The 20,978-nt window shown below is 37.2% G+C and overlaps 1 protein-coding gene across 1 annotated transcript in view; it reads left to right on the top strand.

Annotated features, from left to right (window-relative positions):
- The window catches only part of LOC107100736 (transcription factor 12-like), a 22,228-nt gene extending 1,412 nt beyond the window's left edge, over positions 1-20,816 (top strand). The window contains exons 3-5 of the mRNA XM_015399353.1: positions 1,253-1,325; positions 11,470-11,543; positions 20,706-20,816. Of these exons, the coding sequence (XP_015254839.1) occupies positions 1,253-1,325; positions 11,470-11,543; positions 20,706-20,816 (258 nt within the window). The remainder of the gene's footprint in view (positions 1-1,252; positions 1,326-11,469; positions 11,544-20,705) is intronic.
- The last annotated feature ends 162 nt before the right edge of the window (positions 20,817-20,978 follow it).

Below are 20,978 nucleotides of genomic sequence, written 5' to 3' on the forward strand. Positions count from 1 at the left end.
TTTTTTTTTTGTTTTGTTAATAATTAACAAAGTTTTTTGTTTTTGTGCGTAATGTAGCTAAGTTTATTTTACTTCATTGTTTGATATCTGTTGTGAGATTATGTTTTTTTGGTTATTTAGTCATGTTTATTATTTTTATAAATAGGCTGTCAAATGTAGGAGCAGCATGCATCTGGGTGGGCATATGGTGAAGAGAAAAGCGCAAGAGAAACATGGAGGAAATGTTTGTCTTTTTTCTGTTTGCTTGCCTGAGAAGAAAATAAACTGATAAAACTAAAGGAGTTTACCTGGAACATTTTTTTTTCTTTTGCCTGCATAAATTACTTAGTTCATGGAGAATCTGTGGCCTTTGTGGATTTATGTTTTTTTTTTCTGTCATCAAAGCTTGGCCACAACATAAACTCTGAAGATAAAAAAGAAAAAAAATACACCAGTCTTTGTGTTTTCATTTTAAACTATCAAGGCTAATGTTTCTGTGTTTTTTTTGTATAAAAATTCTCCCAGGTTTCTATTCCTGTGGGGTTTGGCTCTGCAGGGAGATCCATATCCTCACAGTCAGCACATTTTAACCTCAGCAACATCACTCCAATGTTTAAAGGGTTTCATGAATAAATGTTAATGCCACTCATTTTATGTGCCTAATATATATATATATTTTTTATATTTTGTTTATAACTTAAGAACAATACGTTGAAATTGTGAGGAAAATGCAGGCACAGTGGACACGGTGGCTATGTGTCATTATGAAATAATAATTTCAGATGTAAAATAAACCGGAGCTGTTTTACTTGATTATCAAAGGAGTTACTTTTGTGTTGGAGTGGCACCAATTAGTCAGCATGGGATCAGATTGGCATGTTCTTCTCTTGATTAGCAGGTCAAAACAAGAACTGATTCTTCTTTTGTTGTTCACCAAATGCATCAAAACTAAGAATTCATTGTTCTTTGATACCTAATTCACTAATCAACTAGATTCTATTGAATGCATTTTGGTAAGTTCAGTAGAAATCAGGGTTTAAAGATGCGATTTAATGCATAAATTTGAATATTCAGGCAATGCCTTCCTTTTTCATATGAAATAAAAATGGTTATATCAAACAACTTGCAGCAAACTTCCTTTTTTATGACTTCTAATCCTTTTAATCCTCAAAGAAAATGGGAGATTTATATTGGCCAAAGGAAGCCTTATCATTTCACCTTTGTTTTTACATAGACTGCCATTTTTTTTTAGATGTATGTCCTGTCTTTTCAGATGTTCTCTCCACCTGTAAGCGGAGGGAAAAATAGACCCACCACACTTGGAAGCAGTCAGTTCAGTACATCAGGTAAGAACTGATCCCTTGAACCTTTTCCCTTTCTCTATAAACCCCCACCAGGTCTCTGTCTTTCACCCAAACATCAGTTGTTGGATGTCTTCTGCTTTTGTGTGTGTTGTTCCCGGGCTTATTTATGAATGGAGTCTCCAGGAAAAATGTTTCAGTCCGGTCTTGGATGTAACTCCCCTCTGTGTGCTCCTCACATCTGGTGCTTGAAACCTGAGCCCTCCACCTGGGATTATGGAGCAGAGCTGCAGTAAAGATGTTGAACAAAGCACAGTTTAGACCAGAGACATGTTTTATTGATCTGTTTGCAATTAAAGCGCACCGCTGTGAATGTTAATCATGTTTTGCATTACTGTCCGATGGATAAATAATGCATAAATGAGGCGTGTTTAGGCTTCAGTGATCAGGTGCTGCGACATGCAGGAGCTGCTTGCAGAGACTGATATTGCAGAGGATTTGCAACGAGGTGATTTTAGAGAAAATTTGTTTTAGTGTAAGTGTTGGAGCTGCTTAGGATGTTAAGTGTAATTGGGTGGTGAAATATACTGCTGGATGTATTTTTTTTCTCTGTCACAGAGAAACTCACTATTAAATGCTGGGTGTGTTTAAAGAATCTCTTAAATATATACCTGCTACTTTTATAGATATATATTAATGTCTTAATTCTCTTGTTTGCCAATGGTTGAGTTTCAGTAACAATAGCTTGGATCCCCCTTCTTCTGAATCGCTTCCTCTAGAAATAAACGCTACAGGACATTAATCTGAAGCACATCCATTGTCTCGTGTGCCACTAGAGAAAGTCAACAATCGAGCTTTATGTTTCCTGAAAGCGTTTCTTGTGTGAATCCACAAAGAGCGTCATTGTAGTGGGTTATCTGTGAAGGCAAAGACACAAACTGAGGAAAAATGACAAAAGAAACAAGAACAGAGCTGTCACACATGACCTGTGGAGCTGCGACCATGACTTTGGTGATACCTCATCATTCAACCGAGAAGGACTATGCTTCTAAGTGCTCTTCAGTAAAACAAGAGACAGAGTACAAAATAGATAGATAAAACATTATTTTGTAAAAGTTTTGGCTTTTTTTTGTTGAAAAAACTAAACTGCATCATTGCAGTATGTATTCTTACTAAAAAGGCGCGTACCTCTATATGTTGACGAATGATTGCTGTAACATATGTGGACATTAAATGGATGGCCAACATTGTCTGCCCACTTTTCTGGCTTCAACAGCAAACCAACTTCCTTCATTTGTAATCCGTTTAATTTAATAAGAAGTCAGATCTGATAAGGTCGGCCCTCAGAAAACACGAGCGATTAGGGATGTCCTGATACAACTTCTTCATTTCCAACACGATACAGATATAGAATCTTCCACTTTTGACCGATATTGACCTGACTAAATATCAGCATCAATCATGCCTACTTGTATTACTTATTTCATAGTGTGGAATGATAGAAAAGGCTTGATAGAGTGATATTTCTCAAACAGAAAGCAATACTTAAAACTGTCAGTATGAGAAGAACCGACCCATTTCTTATTCACCAAAGACTTAGATATATTTCAAACTATGTGGAGGGGAAGTGTTTCAATGAGCTTTCTGATAACAGGAATCCATTTTTTGGCCTATAATGGACCGAATTTCAATATCAATACTGTATTGGGACAATTAATTCTTTTAGACAGAGCTTTATGGTCAATGCTACTACGAAAGGCTGCCTCAGATAAATAAGTTTAACATCACTTTCATCTGTTTATATCTCAGCTGAATACATCATTTGATGAAGATTCTTTTGAACATATTACAGAATTAGTGACCCAGTGATAATGTTGCCTAATCTCAAGCAACATTATGCAGACACCCTGACTGTGCTAATGGCAGGTAGGATGTGAAGCTGAAAGTGAAACCGATGGCTTGACCTACTTTCTAATTCATTTGGTTGATAATCATCTGATTTCATAGAGCTTTAGAATTTGATTCCAAGGCATTTAGTTGGTTGTTAGATCGTAAATTAAAAAATTAATGAGGTGGCCACCTAATGTACTCTGTCGTGTACGGGCCACACCCGTAATCCCAACACAGTCGTCCCGTTTAGATTGGACTCATACAATTCAATTTCTTTACTCCCTGATCTTCATCACAAGTTTTTACTTTTATTTTTACTGTTCTTTTACCGGTTTTCCAGCACCTTCCAGGTTTTTAACATGACGCAGCTGTGAGCACATTGGATTGATGCTTTTTATAGCTTTGGTTCATGGTTTCCAGTCCCTTCTTTATAGCCATGCCCAGATCAAAATGCCAGATATATTCAGCATTATTTCAGACGAAATAAGTGATCTGATCAACATATTAAATGATGCAAATGTATTTTTCATCCCCCTACTTATCGGTTATCTGGTCTATGTCATCAACCGCCATCAACTACTCTGAGGCAGTTTTTTGACTTTGGTATCAGAAAATTATCGGTGAATAATTGTGTAAATATGTTGCGTTTTTTTAATTTTTAGTTTGACTGAAACTCCTTGCCTCTATTAATTAAGTACTGCCATTCAACTCTTAAGTTTTTAAAGTCCCTTAAAAAAACAATGAAAGTCAGCAAGTTAGATCCAAAAGGAAACACTAATAGGTATTGTCCAGCAAAGGCCTTATCAGTACATCTCCGTTTGCATATATAAATATTCCAATGTTTGCATTTTAAAGCTGTATATTATAACTATTAAGATAAACAGAATAGAAAAATTGAGACATTTTCCAGAAACACATAAATAAAACACCCCCAAAATGTTTTCTTTGATCCTTATTTTCCCTTCTGCTTTGCAGGAGGCCTCATTGCCTTGTTATTCGCCACACATTTAGTTGGTAGTTTGATCTGGACTGCTAGCAGGTCGCTCAGGCACATTGTATGTCCATGAAGTCATGCTTTTGTAAGTGGGGCAGAATGAGGTTTGGCATTGCCCCGATGAAATGTCCACAGCCCTCTGTGGGAAATTTGTTGCCTTTATGCCAGCTGTGGTCCCTTTAAAATACCAAATAAATGCCTCTCCATTAGTGGCGCTTTTCACAAATGTTCACCGCATACTGCCACGGATGGTTACTTTTGCATCTTCTGACATTAACTCTATGAATGACCTCACCAAATGATTTCCTCTTTTCCTAAAACAGCTTTTTGTTATTTATTTGGATTCAGTTGTTGATATAATTAGGTGACAAAAGGTTTCCTGTCGGCTCCAAAGAAAGTAGTGAAAGCACTACTTTTTACACTTTCTGATTAAGATATTTTAAATTGGTCTCTGAATTTCCGACAGGGTTCGGCTTAAAGTGATGAGCCATAATCTATTTTAAAGAGAGAATCACTTCTCCATCGTGGAAACGAATGTTTAAAGCATTAAACCAAATCTTCATAACTTTTCTGCATGCAGGTTTGCATTTGAAGGATGTTCTAGTGTCACGTTTTATGGATGAATTTTCGTTCCGACGGACTCAGGCTGGAATTTTGACAAACAAACCTCTACACCACTTTACCTCTCGAGTGGATTCTAATTTCAGGAGGCTAAAATTAGATCGCATCGGCACAGGTTTTTTTCATTTGAATATTGCAGTACTGAGGGGCTGTTTAGGGTAAATCCCCTCCCTTCAGACTGCAGTCAGAGCTCCTGTCTCTCAGATCTTCAAGGTTAGGATAGAAGCACCTACATAAGCGGTAGTGAACTTAAGGCAAGCGAGTGTGGAGAGACGAGTGTGGAAATTGCAGGGAATGAGGGTTTGGATTATTGCATCTCAGCTGGGCATAGCCTGATAATTGAAGCAGAGTGGGAAAGGCAAGACACTTGAACATTATGCAGCAGAAGATGGATTGGAAAAAAACGTCTAACAGAGATTCATCGCTTCTTCCTTCCAGCTGTGTTGGTGATGCAGACCTGATGAGCTTATTGTGAAAAGGCTCATTTTCTTTCAGGGGTGTATAGCGATGCATGGGTTGGTTGCGGCGGCTCATTCCTGGCCGCGGTTCCAAAGAGCCTCACCGCTGCATCACTTCATTTGTAGCCTTGTGTATTACAGTACTACAATAAAGCGCCTGGTCTGCAAAGATCATGATTAACTACTACTTCAAACAAAATCCAAAGTCTTCTTTTTTTGCAGCAACAGTCGTGCTCTGTCATCCATAAAATGCAATTCAGATTAAAATCACATGCGGAGGTAGTTTGAATAGCCAATTAGATTAGATTCCACAAATCAGCTTACTTAAGAATCTGATTACTTTCAAGTAACAGTGTTGCCAGTCTGTGTCAAGCTTGATGATCAAATCAGATGTACCCACAGTTTTTAAAGTCTTAAAAATAGCTTAAGCATGTGTGATATGGGTCATTGACGTTTTTTGGAAGATGGTTATATTTAGTATTATCTCAGAAAGCTAACTATCAGGTTTAAATTTAGAGCAAGTGTAGTTAACCTAGTAGTGTCCCAATAGAAGATTTTATTTTACTGCTGACTGGATCATTGCTTGGCTTTGGGTGGAGATAATGTTTTTGAATTTCTTAGCTCAATGCACAGGTGACTTTACAAAGTCTGATCAATTGTGCGTTTTTATTCCAGCCTCCAGATTTATTCACAGTACAAACATGTGTGAGTTGTTTTGTTTTGTAACTTGATTTCATTCTCTGTCCTGTTCCCGTGTCTGGCTAGCTGTTTGGCTCATCTGTTTGAAGCAGCTTGATGCTGCATCAATAAAAAATGGATCAGGCTCACATTTTTAGATGAAGGGTATTCTACCGGTAGGATGTTTCTGAAAAGTTCATCTGCTGGAAACATAAATATTCTCTAAATTGATGAGGGTTTAAATGGTTGGAATGTGATGCAGTATTTTAGGGGTTAGATGTAGAGGTCTTAAGGTACTTATATTTTGCAAACCCCTGGTGGTCTATTAAAGAGAACGGTCCTCTGTTTTCAAGCAGTGCTTAGAGTTTATGTGATGAAGTGTTTAATGGTTTTTAAAAGATTGTTTAAAAGATTATTAAATGACTAATTATTAATTAGTGTGTTTATTTTTATTTTCAGCAAAATTTTTTTTACCTTTCCCCCTAGTTTTTAAACCTATTTTAAGGTTCTGTCTGATTTACATCTAGATTGAACTTTTTACAATTTAAGAGGCAAAGTGACTACAAAAGAAGATTAGAGGCATTGACTAAAAAAAACAAAAAAACAAAAAACAAATGTTAACTCAAAAAAGTCTTTTGACTGGCTTTATTCTCCAAATTCTGACTTTAATTTTAGAATTATTCTCATTGAATTAAGACTGCTTTTAAAAATCTTGCTTCATGATTAGTGATCGTGTTGGGCTTTGGCAAAAGTATCCTTTGTAATCTGATTTTTTTATTCTGAGATTAAAACTCAGAATTCTGAGATTAATAATAATAATAATAATAATAATAATTAATAACCTTTTTTTTTTTTTTTTCCATTTCTGGCTTTTTTAAATGGTCCTGGTCCTCCTCTGTATGTTACACTTTACAATAACTGTTACATAATCTAGCAATCCAGCTCACTGAAGATAAAAGCAAAACTTCTTATTTTAAATTTTAGTTTTTCTTTTTTTTTTTGAGGAAGTCCAGTTGCATCTGTGTTAATAATGAATTAAGCAGCTTTGAACAGTTTTCATATAGACTGAGATCTATGATAGAGAAGAAAATTCCAAGTTTAAAGAGAGAAATAATTTGTCAAATGAATAATCAACATTGTTGAGATGTATTATACTGATACTGACCAGGCTGATGCTTTGTAATGTTCCAGTTACGTTGCATAATGTTGTTTTATGGTTAATAGTTTTTGAAATGCTCCCTGTTTTCCTGTCAGAAAACCTCTTGCTAAATCTGGGCTTTGAGAGGCTGCAGCTGCTGCATAATGGTCCATCAGAGAGGCAGCCTATCAGCTTTATCTATCATTTCTCCTCTACAACTAGCTTATGAAACAACATTCTCATAACCACAAATAGTAATAAAATAGAATAGATTAAAAACACATTTTTATAGAAACTAAGGAAAATTGTTTTCAGTTACAGAAATCTAACAGAAAAGCAGACAGGATTTCAAAAGTCCTTGTTCTCACACTGAGGCCAGCATTTTTGTAGTTATTCTCTTAAATCTCCTAGGGTAGTGACCAATCTCCCTGTGTAGACTGTGAATTAACTGTGAGGAGGGGTCCGTTAAACCCTTAAAGGAGCTGTTATCAGGCGAGCCTGCAAACACCAACCACTGATGCAGTTTGTGTGTGAAAGTTCTCAGTTTGGCCCGAATGCACCACGCTGATATACTTAGAATACCTGTGGGAGTACTTGGTTTAGTTACACAGGTATCAAAGCTAAAAATGAAAAAAACCCAAAAAAACAAAAAAAACAAAAGCTGTTAAACTTGCCCATGGAGTTTTCCATAGAGCCCCAGAAGAAGAGGAAATGAATCAACAGCGTGCAAGAAGCAAAGCTTCATCTATGTCAGGATGAAACTTAAAATCTACCGCTCTGCTCACTGGAGCGTGATTTCTGGGTAGTGAAATGTCACCGACTTTCTGCTTGGGTATATAATTAGCTCTGACAAATTTTTGGTGAAGAAATTGTTTCCACCTAGGAGGATAAAAATAAGAAGGAAAACAATATGCTATGAAACCAGTTTGAATTATTTCTGATAATATCAAGAGCTTTACTGTAAGCATGTAGTTTAACCTCGTCATTTCCTCCAATGCCACCGAACATGGTTTTAATGAGTAAAAAAAAAATACAGCAAGATAGAAATAGTTATAGCTTCATAACTAGATTTTAAATTTTATACAGGTGATCATTTGACTATGATCTAAAATTATTGATATATCATTTAACTGCATTTGTTTGACTGGGGTTTTCATTTGACTGCTTTGATAACGTGTTGCATTAAGAAGCCTTTGTACAAGCTGTAAAACTCAAATAGGAAACAAATACAACAGGCTGAAAGATTTTCTTTGTTTTGTGCAATGTTATTATTTTCAAGTACACCCATTTAAAGAAAAAAAAACAAATTGGATTATCTTTATTTGAACTTGAAACTGAACATATTGTATTGCTGTCTATTGAGACAGATGGAATTACAAAGATTAATCAATAACTCAACCAATGTAGATGCTATGGTGCTGCAGATTTTGTTGATATTGTGTTGATACAACACAATTTGCTGCAGGATGAACAGGCATCGAATATTTCTAAGCGGCTATATCACATAAATTAGATTCTAAATACCAGATATTATGTTTTTCAGCATATGCCAGATGCTCTTGCTTTACAGTTTAGTTTGGCATTATTGATTTCTGCTTTTTTCCTTTTGACTTTTGAAATATGAGATGGAGGTTTTTGTTCATCTTAGAATTAGTTTTATCAGGTTTCAGTTCTCAGCTGTTTAGCCTTGCCAACATCAAATTACACAGTTGTTGGTTGCCTCATGGCATGCTTGGAGCATATGTACCAATATGGAATATTGAGGGATTTAAGGTAAAATAAACAACATTTTGAAACTTTTTAACTTCTGATCATACTAGATGATCACATTTAATTGTTTTAGATTTTGTCCAAAAAAAACAAAACAACAGAATACCTTTTCATGCTAGCAGCAATGATAAGAATGACATAGCTGAGTTTTACGCACTTTTTTTGGACAATTGATTGATTCCATTGAGATGCACTTATCAAGCGATCGAAGAATTGAATTAGCACTTTTCCCATTATAGGTTTGATTAGTTGTTGGGAGGTGAAATGCTAAAAAAACAACCAAAATCTTCATATCTATTATATTATAGAACTTTATTGAAAATTATTTTGCGAGTAAAATCGTAACAATAGACTCGGAGATGGAAAGGGAGGTGAGAACGAAAGAGGCAAGAAAAAACTAAGGGGAGAGAGAGAGAGACAAAGACAGTAAAGAGTGACAAGACAGATGATATACAGTAAAAGTACCCTTAATAGCAGGCGTTGTTAGCCTCAAACTTGCCCTACAGATCCCAGGACCGATAAAGAGGCAATCCTGACCCCAAATATCCAGAGGCATCCCAGATCACCGGGACACAAGGAGGGCAGACATAAGGATGGCCAAGTCTAGCCACAAATACGACCCCAGAACCACCCCCAGGAGGGGCATCTCCCCCAAAAGACGCCGGCTACAGCCCCTCCTTGGCATCCCCTCATAAACAGCACACTCACCCCCAAAGAGGCCCCCACACCCATATGGTCCTCTCATTGTCATGGCTGCCAGGCAAACTCAACCCAGGTAGTCCACCCCACTAGCCCAAGTACAGCACGCTAGCCACCCGAGACCCTCAGTGTCCCCTCAACCGACCCATACCACAAGCTGAGGTGAATCTGGACATGTTGCCTGCAGGGTCCGAAAATTAAAACTCACCCCTCACCAAATGCGACCAAATTTTTCATTTGGCGAGTAAATGCCAGAGCCCAATTCACCACAGAGCGAGTAAATGTTTAGGACAGTTGCACTTCAGTCACATCCTCTCATCTTTTATTTTAAGTAAGCCTCCCCTCTGCTGTTTGTTCGTCACATGCCAATAGACAGACGTGCAAAACCCCAACACCGTTATTTAGCAACAACTCAACCGCCAGGCAAACTGGGGTGGTGTATAGTTGGAGCAACCAAGCCTTCTGAAAGCGGCTGATGCCGCTTTTGGGAAGACTGTGTTTCGCAAGAAGTGGTGTCAAAGGTACACACATTTGTTACTTAAGTAGAAGTATAGTTACTGCAGTTTAAAAACACTCTGTATCAAGTATCATCTTTACCTCTTTACTCAAGTAAACGTGAAAAAGTATGTGCACCAAAAACTACTTAAAGTATAAAAGTATAAAGTAACCTTTAAAAAAACAACCAGATGCCGCTATATGAATTAAAAGCTTAATTTTACGACTGCTTTGAAAAATTCTTTGAGATAGGGCCAAGGATGAGGGAGGTCTTGTTGTTCTCCATCTCCAGATACGCTCTCGCCTGTGTCCGACCTTTCAGAAATGTCAACATATTTTTCTGAATCCCACATTGTAGCATGGCATAGACAATTCACGTTTGCATTTTGAAGAACACCTGCTTGCTTCTGATGATTTTCTTTAGCTAACCAATGAGTGTTTGCGTTATGTGACTCATCCAATTACACTAGTTTTCACTAGATGTGGATGGAGCCAATAATCTGCATTGGATGGCGCACATGACGTGAAATAAATATTTATAAACATTAAACCGAAGCCAAGAGTAACGAGTAACGTTTGTTTTAAAAATGTAACGAATAGAATATACAGATACTTGTGTGAAAATGTAATGAGTAGAAGTCAGAAGTAGGAAGAAAAATCAGTAATGGAGTAAAGTATAGATACCTAAAAAGTGTACTTAACTACAGTCACAAAGTATTTTGTACTCTGTTACTTGATACCTCTGTTCGCAAGAGACTGGCTTATTTATGACGATGATGCTAAGCTAATGAACAGCTCTGTGTACATCTAATAGGCAAAAGACACGAGTAATTTGTAGCTGGCTGTCAATCTGGACAGCATCCGTTAACACAAACGGCTATATCAACACAAAGAGGAAAATATTATTTTGCACTCCCCATGCCTTTGGAAGAATGGCTGTGCTTTTATTTAAGAACAATATAACAAATAAAAATTTGCTGTTTTTTTGAATGGTTTTAATTAAAGTTTTAGGTAAAAGTAATTTGCATTTGCACTTTGTTGAATGAAATTTAAAGAAATTCTAAATTATAACTTTATTTCATAAAACTGCACTACCTTCAACTGTGACTTTGTTTGCTTTTAACAAAATGCCTCAGTTGTGCCTTAAAAGGTTATAAGGAAGCGCGGGCAGCAGGTTATTCTTAGTTAATCTTATGGATTAACTGCCATTGATGCTACTAACAGAGGTGCTGCCAAACAAAGTTTCCTGGTATCCTTTAGAAGGACAGCAACATTTTTTCCTTTTCATCTTCTTCATATGAACAGGAGAGACACTGCTAAAATGTTCCCTTATTCACCAATGTCTTGTTTTTATTTTGAGTCAAGTTGAGAAGCAGATGGGTATAAATGCATCTATGTGAGTTGTGGGGACCTGGTGACTGAGTCGTACATCTCTTGTCCTGACAGGTATGGATGAGCGGACCAACCAAGCGTCTTGGGCCCCAGGTGGCGAGTCCAGTCCTTCCTATGAGTCCTCCAGGGTAAGATGACCCCCAATCTAATGCCTCTGAGTGGCCTTTCTGCTCCACAGCACATCATTTAACACTCATTACATCAAAGTGGGGAATTCACAGTGTTTTACTCTCACCTCATCCCAGAGCCTGTTGTGTGATTTGACCTGTTACAGACATAGTTTTCTGTGACAACTTGGATTGGAAAAAGGTCTCCTGATTCTTGGAATAGATTTACTTTTTTAATAAACTAGATTACTTTTTCTCAGTCTTTGGTTGGTTTTGAAATTCTAGAATTCTTTTAATTTAATATTGTTTTTTAGGACATTTACAGTTTATTTTATATATGTAAGAATATCTATTTTGTTAATGTTTAAAAAGTACATCAAGTTAATCAGTCACAGGCTTGCTGTTAAGCGGTGTGTGAATTCATTATTAATTAATTCATTAACTTTTATGGCTTTAAATTTGAAGATTTTATTCCAGCTGTTGAGATTTGAGAAATATTCGGTGTCTGAAGCAGTTTAAAACGTTTATAAATCATTGAAAAAACTGACGGCAGTTATCTTGGCCTGTAAAAGTCTCTTTTTTTTATGCACTTCTTTTTTCATTGGCTTTACAATAGAAAAATAAATCACCATGGGAGGATATGACCCCAGATGACCCCAGATGGGAGCCTTAGCAGGGAGGTGGTACTTTTTATTTACTGGGAACTATTGGATGGTGTTGTGTAATACCTCAAAGGAATGCTTTTCCGTAGACTAATGTTTAAAAGTGTAATCACTGGGCCAGAATCATTAGTTCTTCTTGTAATGCTTAAAATCACAGCCTTTTATTTTCTACCCTGGTAGAAGGAGTGACCCGCTCAGTGTTTGCAGACTTATCTGATATAAGGGGATCTGTTTTTGACCCCACGGTCGAAACATAAAAAAAAAAAAAACTAATTTAAAGAGGTTATGGGGAGAAAATGATGTCATTGGTCTTTAGTTCAAAACATACCCTTTGCCTTCCGAGCATCTGAAGAGCTATTTATATAGACTTTTTCATTTTTATTAACAAAAACTATAAATAGTTTTTATTCAATAAAAAAATCAAGTTCAAGTATTTATATTTAAAGCTGTATTAGTTTTACCAAGTTAAACAAATCTGGTTAGTTTTTTATTTTGCTCTGATGTGAAACTTTATAAATAGAGGATAATTGTTGGAAGAGTATGTTTAAATAAGAGGATCTGGCTGTTTGTATGAGCAAGTGTGAACAGCCTCCCTGTTTGTTTGTCTCTCACACTCTGGCTGTTCTCGATGCCCTGTATGAATTCCATTTAATGTCAATCTCCTGTCACTTTCTATTAGAATTCAGCTAAATGTCAAAGCCACTCGGGCTGCGTTACCTTGTTTATTTCTCTGTGCCCTTCCCGAATGAACATCTACAGGCTATGGTAACATAGGCAGCTTGATTTGAATTAGAAGACAGAGAAGCTTGAGATATGTTTGCTCCAGGTGCATATAAATGAGTGATTCTGACATTATGAGGAACGGCGCCAGCCAGCAGACAGCTGTTTGCACATCCATAAGGTCTGCATGCATGCTTAAAAACAGCTGCACAGACATTTTGTTTTCCTAAAGATTTGGACATACAGCTCATTTTTATGATTTCAGTTCTTCATCCATTTATGGGTATGGGGAGATGGATGGATGCTAGACATTAACAGCATGTTTCATATCACTTTTTAAATAAAAACTTACATTTGATCACCACTGTCTCATGGTATCCGTACTGTTGGACATAGGTTCTCAACATGGACTTAAGTAGGGCTGCAACTAACGATTATTTTGCAAATCGATTAATCTGTTGATTATATTTTTGATTAATCGATTTTTAAGTGGTTCCTTAAAAAAGACTTTACGAAATCAAACCAGGTGAAACAAACCTTTGAGGAGTTCTGGATAGAGCATATTGATGGACGAAAACATTTTTTTATCTTGAAAAAAATGTTTTACGCAAAATGTTTATATTTTTTTACAGCTCCGTCAATTAATGGCATGTTTTACAGTCAGTAATCATTAATCTCGATTAATCTCATTGATTGTTGCAGCCCTAGACATAAGTAATCGTAATAAACAGACGCTCGCATTAAAAATGTGCGATGGACATGTCAATCAGAAAATTCTGACAGGCGTATAATTGCTGGCAAGCTGACCTGAGTGCGCATGTGTATCCCATGATGACCTGACGTATTCCCGCTAGTCAGAATGTTGTGAATGGCAGGTTTAGCACGATCACATATGTCCACATAAGCTATATTTACAATTTTTTTGTGTGTTTTAAGTCTTAATACATTTCATAACCGGAAACTGTTTGCATGTATAGATGGCTAGTGTAGTTCGGTACACTAGCCATCTAATTCTGAAGACGGTAGTTTGACCGTCTTCAGAATTAGTCAGAAGCTATGTTTACATACAGAAATTTTCCCCAATCTGATCTAAAACCTAAATGGTCTTAAGATTCGACTAAAATGAAAGACCTGAATGTTAATAACGTATACCTGTAGTAGTAGCTGATGTTTTAACTGATGACATTGCTTAAAAAATATTATAACCATATACTGAACCATTAAAAATGAATTTTTAATTGAAAAGTGTCACAGCTAATGGGAGAGTTTAGCTTATGAATTATTGTTTTGTATAATTATGTATGTATAATAGTGTAATTATGTAATTTAGTATAATTTATGTATAATTATTGTTTATTTTTTAGGCTAGAGGTTTCACTTTTATTCGAAATATAAATAGAATCAGTGTACCTAATTTGTGAAAATGTCATTTAAATGAAGTGAGTTTAAGAAAAATATTTGAATAAGGTTTTTTTTTTTAAACACATGTCTTGTTTAACCTTTCAGGGTTATAATAATCTTTGTGAATTAAGTCTATTCTTAAACTGAAACACTTTCTTGACATAACACAACATTATTAATTAATCAAAGTTGTTATAGTTGTCAATAATTAGATTTTATATATTGAGGTATGGAAGTTAAATGCAGCATTTTCTTGCTGTGTTTTTCAGGAAGGGTTTGTATTTCAGTTACATGTATTTTAATAAGCTAGTTTGAGTGTGCATTATTTGGATATTTCTGAATGTTTGCAGAGATTATTAAATGCCTACGATTTCTAACAAATACTTCATGCTTTCATGAATTTTCTCATATTTTCCTTTGCTTTGATTTTGTAAGAGTTCATAATGACTTCTTTCAACAAAAGATGTTCTAAATTTTGTTTCATGAGGTGCAAATGTACCTGCTTTCAATGTTCCACAAAGAAAGAGAATCAAAACATTTGACAGAAAAATAAGCGTATTCTTTTAGAGAAAAATATCAATCTGAAGTTTATTCAAGAAATGTGTCCAAGGCTTGTGGAAGGAATTCTGCCTCATCCTTCAGTCTGCTACAAAGGGAATTTAGTCCTGTCCCTGAGCTTGTTTGCTGGTGTGCTATGAGTGTGTGATCAGTCGACTGTGAACAGTCCAGAGACCCGCCGCGCCGACCTTGGCTCGCAGCCAGCCGCTGTTTCCTGGGTAGCTGTGGCTGTAGACCGCCGTTCTGACAGGCAGGGCTGTGCCCGCTGCCACCACATGACAACCCCCCTCTTCCCAGGCGCCCTGCCCCAACTGATACCCGACCCCACGTGCATCCATCACGACCATATCATGACTTCCCAAGGAGCCACATGCAGCCATGTATTCACCTGGGATGCTGCCCAGAGTGGGGAAAAAAGGACTGTTTAAACAGTGCAGCGAGTGATCAGGGAGCAAGGCGTGAGCTCTGGCCTGCTCCCTGCCATACTTATCTGACAGTTATTTAGCCAGTAGTGCAAACGTCGCCCTGTGGCTGCCATGACAGAATGTGTTAGTGTCTTGGATGGATGTAGGCCACCAGTGTTTGGGAATGATGAGCAACCTGTGATTGATGATCTAACTGACTCAAAGCAGCAAAGCACAGAGTAATAAGTCTGTTTATAGAGAAAGAAAGAACAATGGTGCCATTCTCTGTCAGACAGGGTGCTGCTGATACCCTCTAGAAGCATCTGTTTATATAGAACATGGAGTTAAATATTTTATAATCTAATTTACATAGGACGCAGGGGGGTACCTTGTTTGTTGTTGTCATCGCTACAGTAAGCCTCTTTTTTAATTTACAAGGCATGAGACTACAGTATTTCTTCACTTTCAAGAAACAAAATTTGTTGTTTTTTTTGTTAGAAGTGCCATCTCAAAAAATGACAGTTAGATGGGCAGTTGATATTGCATACCAAGAGCGGGCTTATTAATTGAATTGACTGAAAATCATAACAAACTAAAAAGCTAAGATATTGCTTGCTTCTTCAAAACAAAGAAAAAGACAAAAAAAAAAAAAAAAGAAATCAGAATTGATTCCAGGTAATAACAGAAAGTATTTAATGCCAAAATGAAAAAAAATGTTTCAGTGCTTGTTCTGAAGAGAATAACAGTTTGATCCACCAAAGCGTACCATCCCAAAATGCAAGAAAGACATTTTACACGCCCAAAAAAACTATTGTATTAAGATAAATTGGGAACCTATTAAGTACATTTTGAACCCAATATGATTTTCTTTTAACCGTATTCACTTCAAAATTGAATTGGGTTTAGATGTACAGATGACTTTAATGCAATTGTAGAGTCCTAATATTTGTAATAGAATATTTATAAAGGGTTAATGTATTTGAGTAAAACAATTCATTCATTGAGGTACGTTGTATAGATTGCTGAAACACAGACCAATGATATCAAGTCTTTAATTTCCCTCATAATATAAAGAAACATGATTTAATACAGTAATGTGGGCTTCATGGATGCCAGGCCATCAGCATTGATACACTGACAATAAACAAATCCAAAAACCCTCCTCATCAGTAACAACCATTCCTTTATTTTCCATAGTTAGACTGCCTTTCCCAGCTCTTAGAGTTGAAAGTCATGTCTGCTGCCACACATCAGAAATTGTTTTCCAGGCCAATTAAATCTATCATAGCAGTTTATAATGATCCAAGGACTTGGTTTTAGTGCTGTTGTAGAGTTTGGTGTTTAATGTGTCTTTGAAGTATCTTGGAGATCCAGAGAATGCTCCTTAGCCTTACAGCATTTGCAGTCCATGCTTGTCAAAGGTTGGATTGCTCCCATAGTAAATTGAAACAAATTATTTATTATAATTTGTATTATTATGTTGTTAGCCTGAAACTTCCCTTAAAGTGTAACTAAACAAGATGTAAAGCATAACCCTGCCCCCAGACACATTTTGAAAAATGTCTCAGAAGTGGCAGTGCCAGGAAACGGCCAAGTGTTCGGATGAGTGAAGGGGGTTAAGGGGGTTTCGGGCTGGACGAGGTCAATGACATTGATTTGATATGACTAAATAAAATGCTGTTGATCAATAAGTCATAAATGAACCCCCTGAAAAGTGCTATTGATCACATTCTCAACTTGTGACTCGTCATAATTGGGTGTCTGAGTGAGACTGTTTTATCATGCATTCAGTTTACTTAGAATTTACCTCATAGAGCAGAGTTATTGTAAGTTTTTTAGTTGTAGCAGAGGCCATAAACAAAGAATGAATATAAATATCAACAGGCAGGAAACTAGAACACTATCATCTTGGAGATTAGGTCACTCTGACTTTTTACTTCCAAGTTTTGAGGAAAATCAACGGCAACGTTAATGGACGAAGCTTTACTAGTTTAACAGTGTGAAAATAGACAGCAGAAGCCATGATTAAAACAGATAGAGGCTAGCACTAAGAGGGTTTTAGGCCAGAGTTTGCTAAATTAAACAAGTTTTCATGAAAAAAAAAAAGTCAAAATTTCTACCATAACATAAGGATAGGCCCAGTAAGTAGCAGATATAGTTTATCTGCAGAAGATGTTAATTTGGGGTTTAGTTATTCTTTAAGGAAAAGTCTTTGTTGACTGTCCTCTGGCCGACAATGTCAGGATATTGTTTTACTGACTCTGGGTGGAGGCGTGCAATGTAGTATCTAATGTTACAAAAATACTTTTTATACGTTTTGGACAGCCTATATATGGTTGGGTTCTTGTCTTAGTGCCCTTTAGTGCAGAAGGTCAAACCCTACTGGCTTTATATACTCACCATAAACTGAGAGATGTCATAATAGGAACTTCTGTCTTCCCCCATTATGTGAAAATAGGTTATAAGGTAACATAAAGATAATCCAATGTTGAATTTTTGCTATTAAAATGATCAGTTAACTTACTTAAAGAGGATTTTCTCCCTCTGACATAACAGAGTCACATTTTGCCATAGCAAGATTTTCATGTAAACAGTCAGTTATATGAGTACATTCTTTCCCCTGCTTTGTCTTTTCTTGCTTCACAGTCCCCTCCCCTTACTTAACTGCAGCATTCTATACAAACCATATGTCAACTTAAATATGTTTTTTTGCTCATGCTCTTAAAGGCCCTGTACTAGATTTTATTTTAATCTCTCTAAAAAACGATGTATATATTTTGTGGCAGAGGAAGTCATTTTATTAAGATCATTAGCTGTGCATATGCACTGATCCAGGCATACTGAGTGTAGACTTTGCTGTGGCTTTTTATCTGTCAATGGGTTTCATTCTGTAGATGAGGGCCGGTTTCCTGCAGGTTTTAGAGGTTTCTCTGCTTTAGCTTCGCTGTTTGTGATGGTTGCAGTTCAGCAAAAGCCTGTTTGTCAACTATCAATGTACATTGATTTGAATTGATTGAATTGGGGATGCCAGCTGTAGAGCTTCCTGTTTCCAATCAGCCACTAGGAAGGATTCCCAACCAGGTTTGATTTCTCTTAGCACGTGTGCAAACAGAGAAGCATGGCATTAAATGCAGGAAAGTTGCAATACATCCCCTGGCAATCACTGCATATTAAACAAAAAGCTCAAAAGGCTCCAAAGAGATGAAGAAAAGAGAGAGTTGAAATACAGGAATGACCAAAGAAGGAACAAAGCTTGTGTAAATCTCAGACCAGCCTCCTCAAGGTTTGCGAATTTTGCAGGGCCTAAGGCTCAATCTGGATCTCCAAACTGGCTGTTGTCCTCCTAGAAAGATATCTTTTCATTACTTTCATTACGAGATGTGCGCATTATCACCTGCACACAGAGTGGGAGGAAAGTTTCTCAATGCGAGACGGTAAGGGGCGGGGCTTACAGTTCAAACTAATTTTCTTTTGACTCCTCATTTCAAACTGTGCAGAATCAGTTACAGCACCTTTCAGATGTGTCTCTTTCAAGTCTGCTGATGATCTGGTAATATACAGAAATGAAAATAATGGTACTCATTACTTACAGAAAAATCTGATCCTGCAGTCATTGTATCCATCATCCATAGAACTCATGTTCTATCTTTAAGAAAGGCATCGTTGACATAAACTTCTAGTCTGAGCCCTGCTTCCAAAAGGTTGTCCTGCAACGTTCAACATTTCTCTGGCTGCCTTAAGAACTAAAGATTGCTCTAACTTGAATATCAGCTGTTAGAAGACTAAAATATTTCTCAGTGAAATTTGACGTAAAAATTTAATTAAAACATGCAACTCTCTCTTTGCTGACTTGCCTCTTGGCACCTCATGGGAATCCTTGGTTTGCTACAACATTTGTGCCAAAAAGCAATTCCCATTTGGATGCTCCATTTAATAAATGGACAGTCTTAAAGCTTCCCTGCCATTTCTTTCCTTTCTGGAGCCTCTCTGCTGATTTTCTCCTGCCCACCCGTTACTCATCATTGTCGTGAATCAAAACTTTCAGCACCATCATGTCCCTTAAGGTGGACTTAAACCAGGAAACCTTTCTCAGTGGATTTTGGAGCGTACACCAAGTGTCAGGCTTAGACACCTAAAAAAAAAGGATTGTTGCCTCCTTATCTGAGAGAGAGACTCAGTGGAGAATACGCTGCTCGGTACCGGACCACATTATCTGATGTGTGATTTCAAAAGTCTACTCAATCCACTGGGTTTATTTCCATGTTCCAACACACTCCTTTAAATCCACACTCTGGAGGAAAATGAAAAAAAGGGTTCATCTTATAATTTAATCCACAAAGCCTGCTTGTTGTTTTGCAGCAGAAAGGATGAAATGTTTTTCTTTTTTTCCCCCCACTTCCTTCTTTCAGCTGTGTGTGTGTGTGTGTGTGTGTCTTGGTGCACGCGTGCGTATTAGTTTGCTCGAGCTTCTCACTGGGCTGTTGTTGTTATGGAGTTGGTTCATGGTGTGATTAACAGTGTGTGCAGGCTGGCAGGAGCACAATAGGGAATCCCTCGACGCAGCAAAACACTTCGCTGCCTTTGAAATTACTCCATCACCATCCACTCACAAAAAAAGAGATGGATAATAAGATTTACTGCTTTTTTAAAAACTCCATGTTGAAAGCAAAGGCTACGATGGGGTGGGGGGGTATGAGCTGTATAAAAATGCAAGGCTAACGTAGCTTGGTCCGTCTGGTAAAAGTTAATGTAGTTTCGGGAGATGTGTTTGACTGGAGCACAGGAGGATTTTCACTGGGTTTGGTATTAACCGTAACGAAGCGTCTTTTATTACGTTGGCTCCAAGGAGCACACAGTGACCGATATTTAGACCTAAGCCCCAGATGCTGATAACTGGCTGTGTGAAACTGCAGGGGAAAAGAGGCAATTTTTATAAGCTGCAGGTGTCAGGAAACAATGCTGGACGGCATTGTCTGTGTTTTTCCCCTTTTAACAAACAGCAGTGGGTCATGATCTACATCGGACCATATCTAAAAATAGCTGCTCCAAATAATGAGCATATATGATGCTGAAGATTTATTTTTTAACCTAATAAATGGATGAAGCACATATATGGACAACAAAGGCTTGAAATAATGTATTTATTTAATTGGTTGTGATGAGATGAGAAATATATTTACAACAATAAAGTACAATAAAGTGTCAGTAATTATGATGTCATAAAAAGGTTAAATATTTGGTGTTGATTGTTTTCTCTTACAGTGGGTGATCCTGAAAAAAGGAGTGAAGTGTAAAAGTGCTTCTCGCATGAAAATCCATCAAATTCCATCCACATTGAAAATAATTTTTATCCAGATTGTTTATTGACAAAGTCTTCTCCATTTTCAGCTTACTGAAGGCGCTCAGTATCCTGAACTATATTCTGCTCTCCCCCCCAGGGTTTCGCAGACAGCCCTCATTACAGTGATCATATGAGCGACAGCCGATTAGTGTCCAGTGAAGAATTGTCCCCAACACCTTTTATGAACTCCAACATAATTGGTAAGTAAGCAACTCCTTTTAAATCAGTCCTTACATGCCCTTTGGTGTTAGAGTATGAAAAGAAGGCCTGGCTGATGTGCGAGGCACATGATGCATCAGGAGGTAGAAACGTTGAGACTTGGACACAAGATGTGTCTCCCCCCCCCCCCCCCCCCCCCCCCCCCCCCCCC

Source organism: Cyprinodon variegatus, unplaced genomic scaffold (assembly GCF_000732505.1).
Source record: "Cyprinodon variegatus isolate N-32 unplaced genomic scaffold, C_variegatus-1.0 Scaffold1005, whole genome shotgun sequence".
NCBI lineage: Eukaryota > Metazoa > Chordata > Actinopteri > Cyprinodontiformes > Cyprinodontidae > Cyprinodon > Cyprinodon variegatus.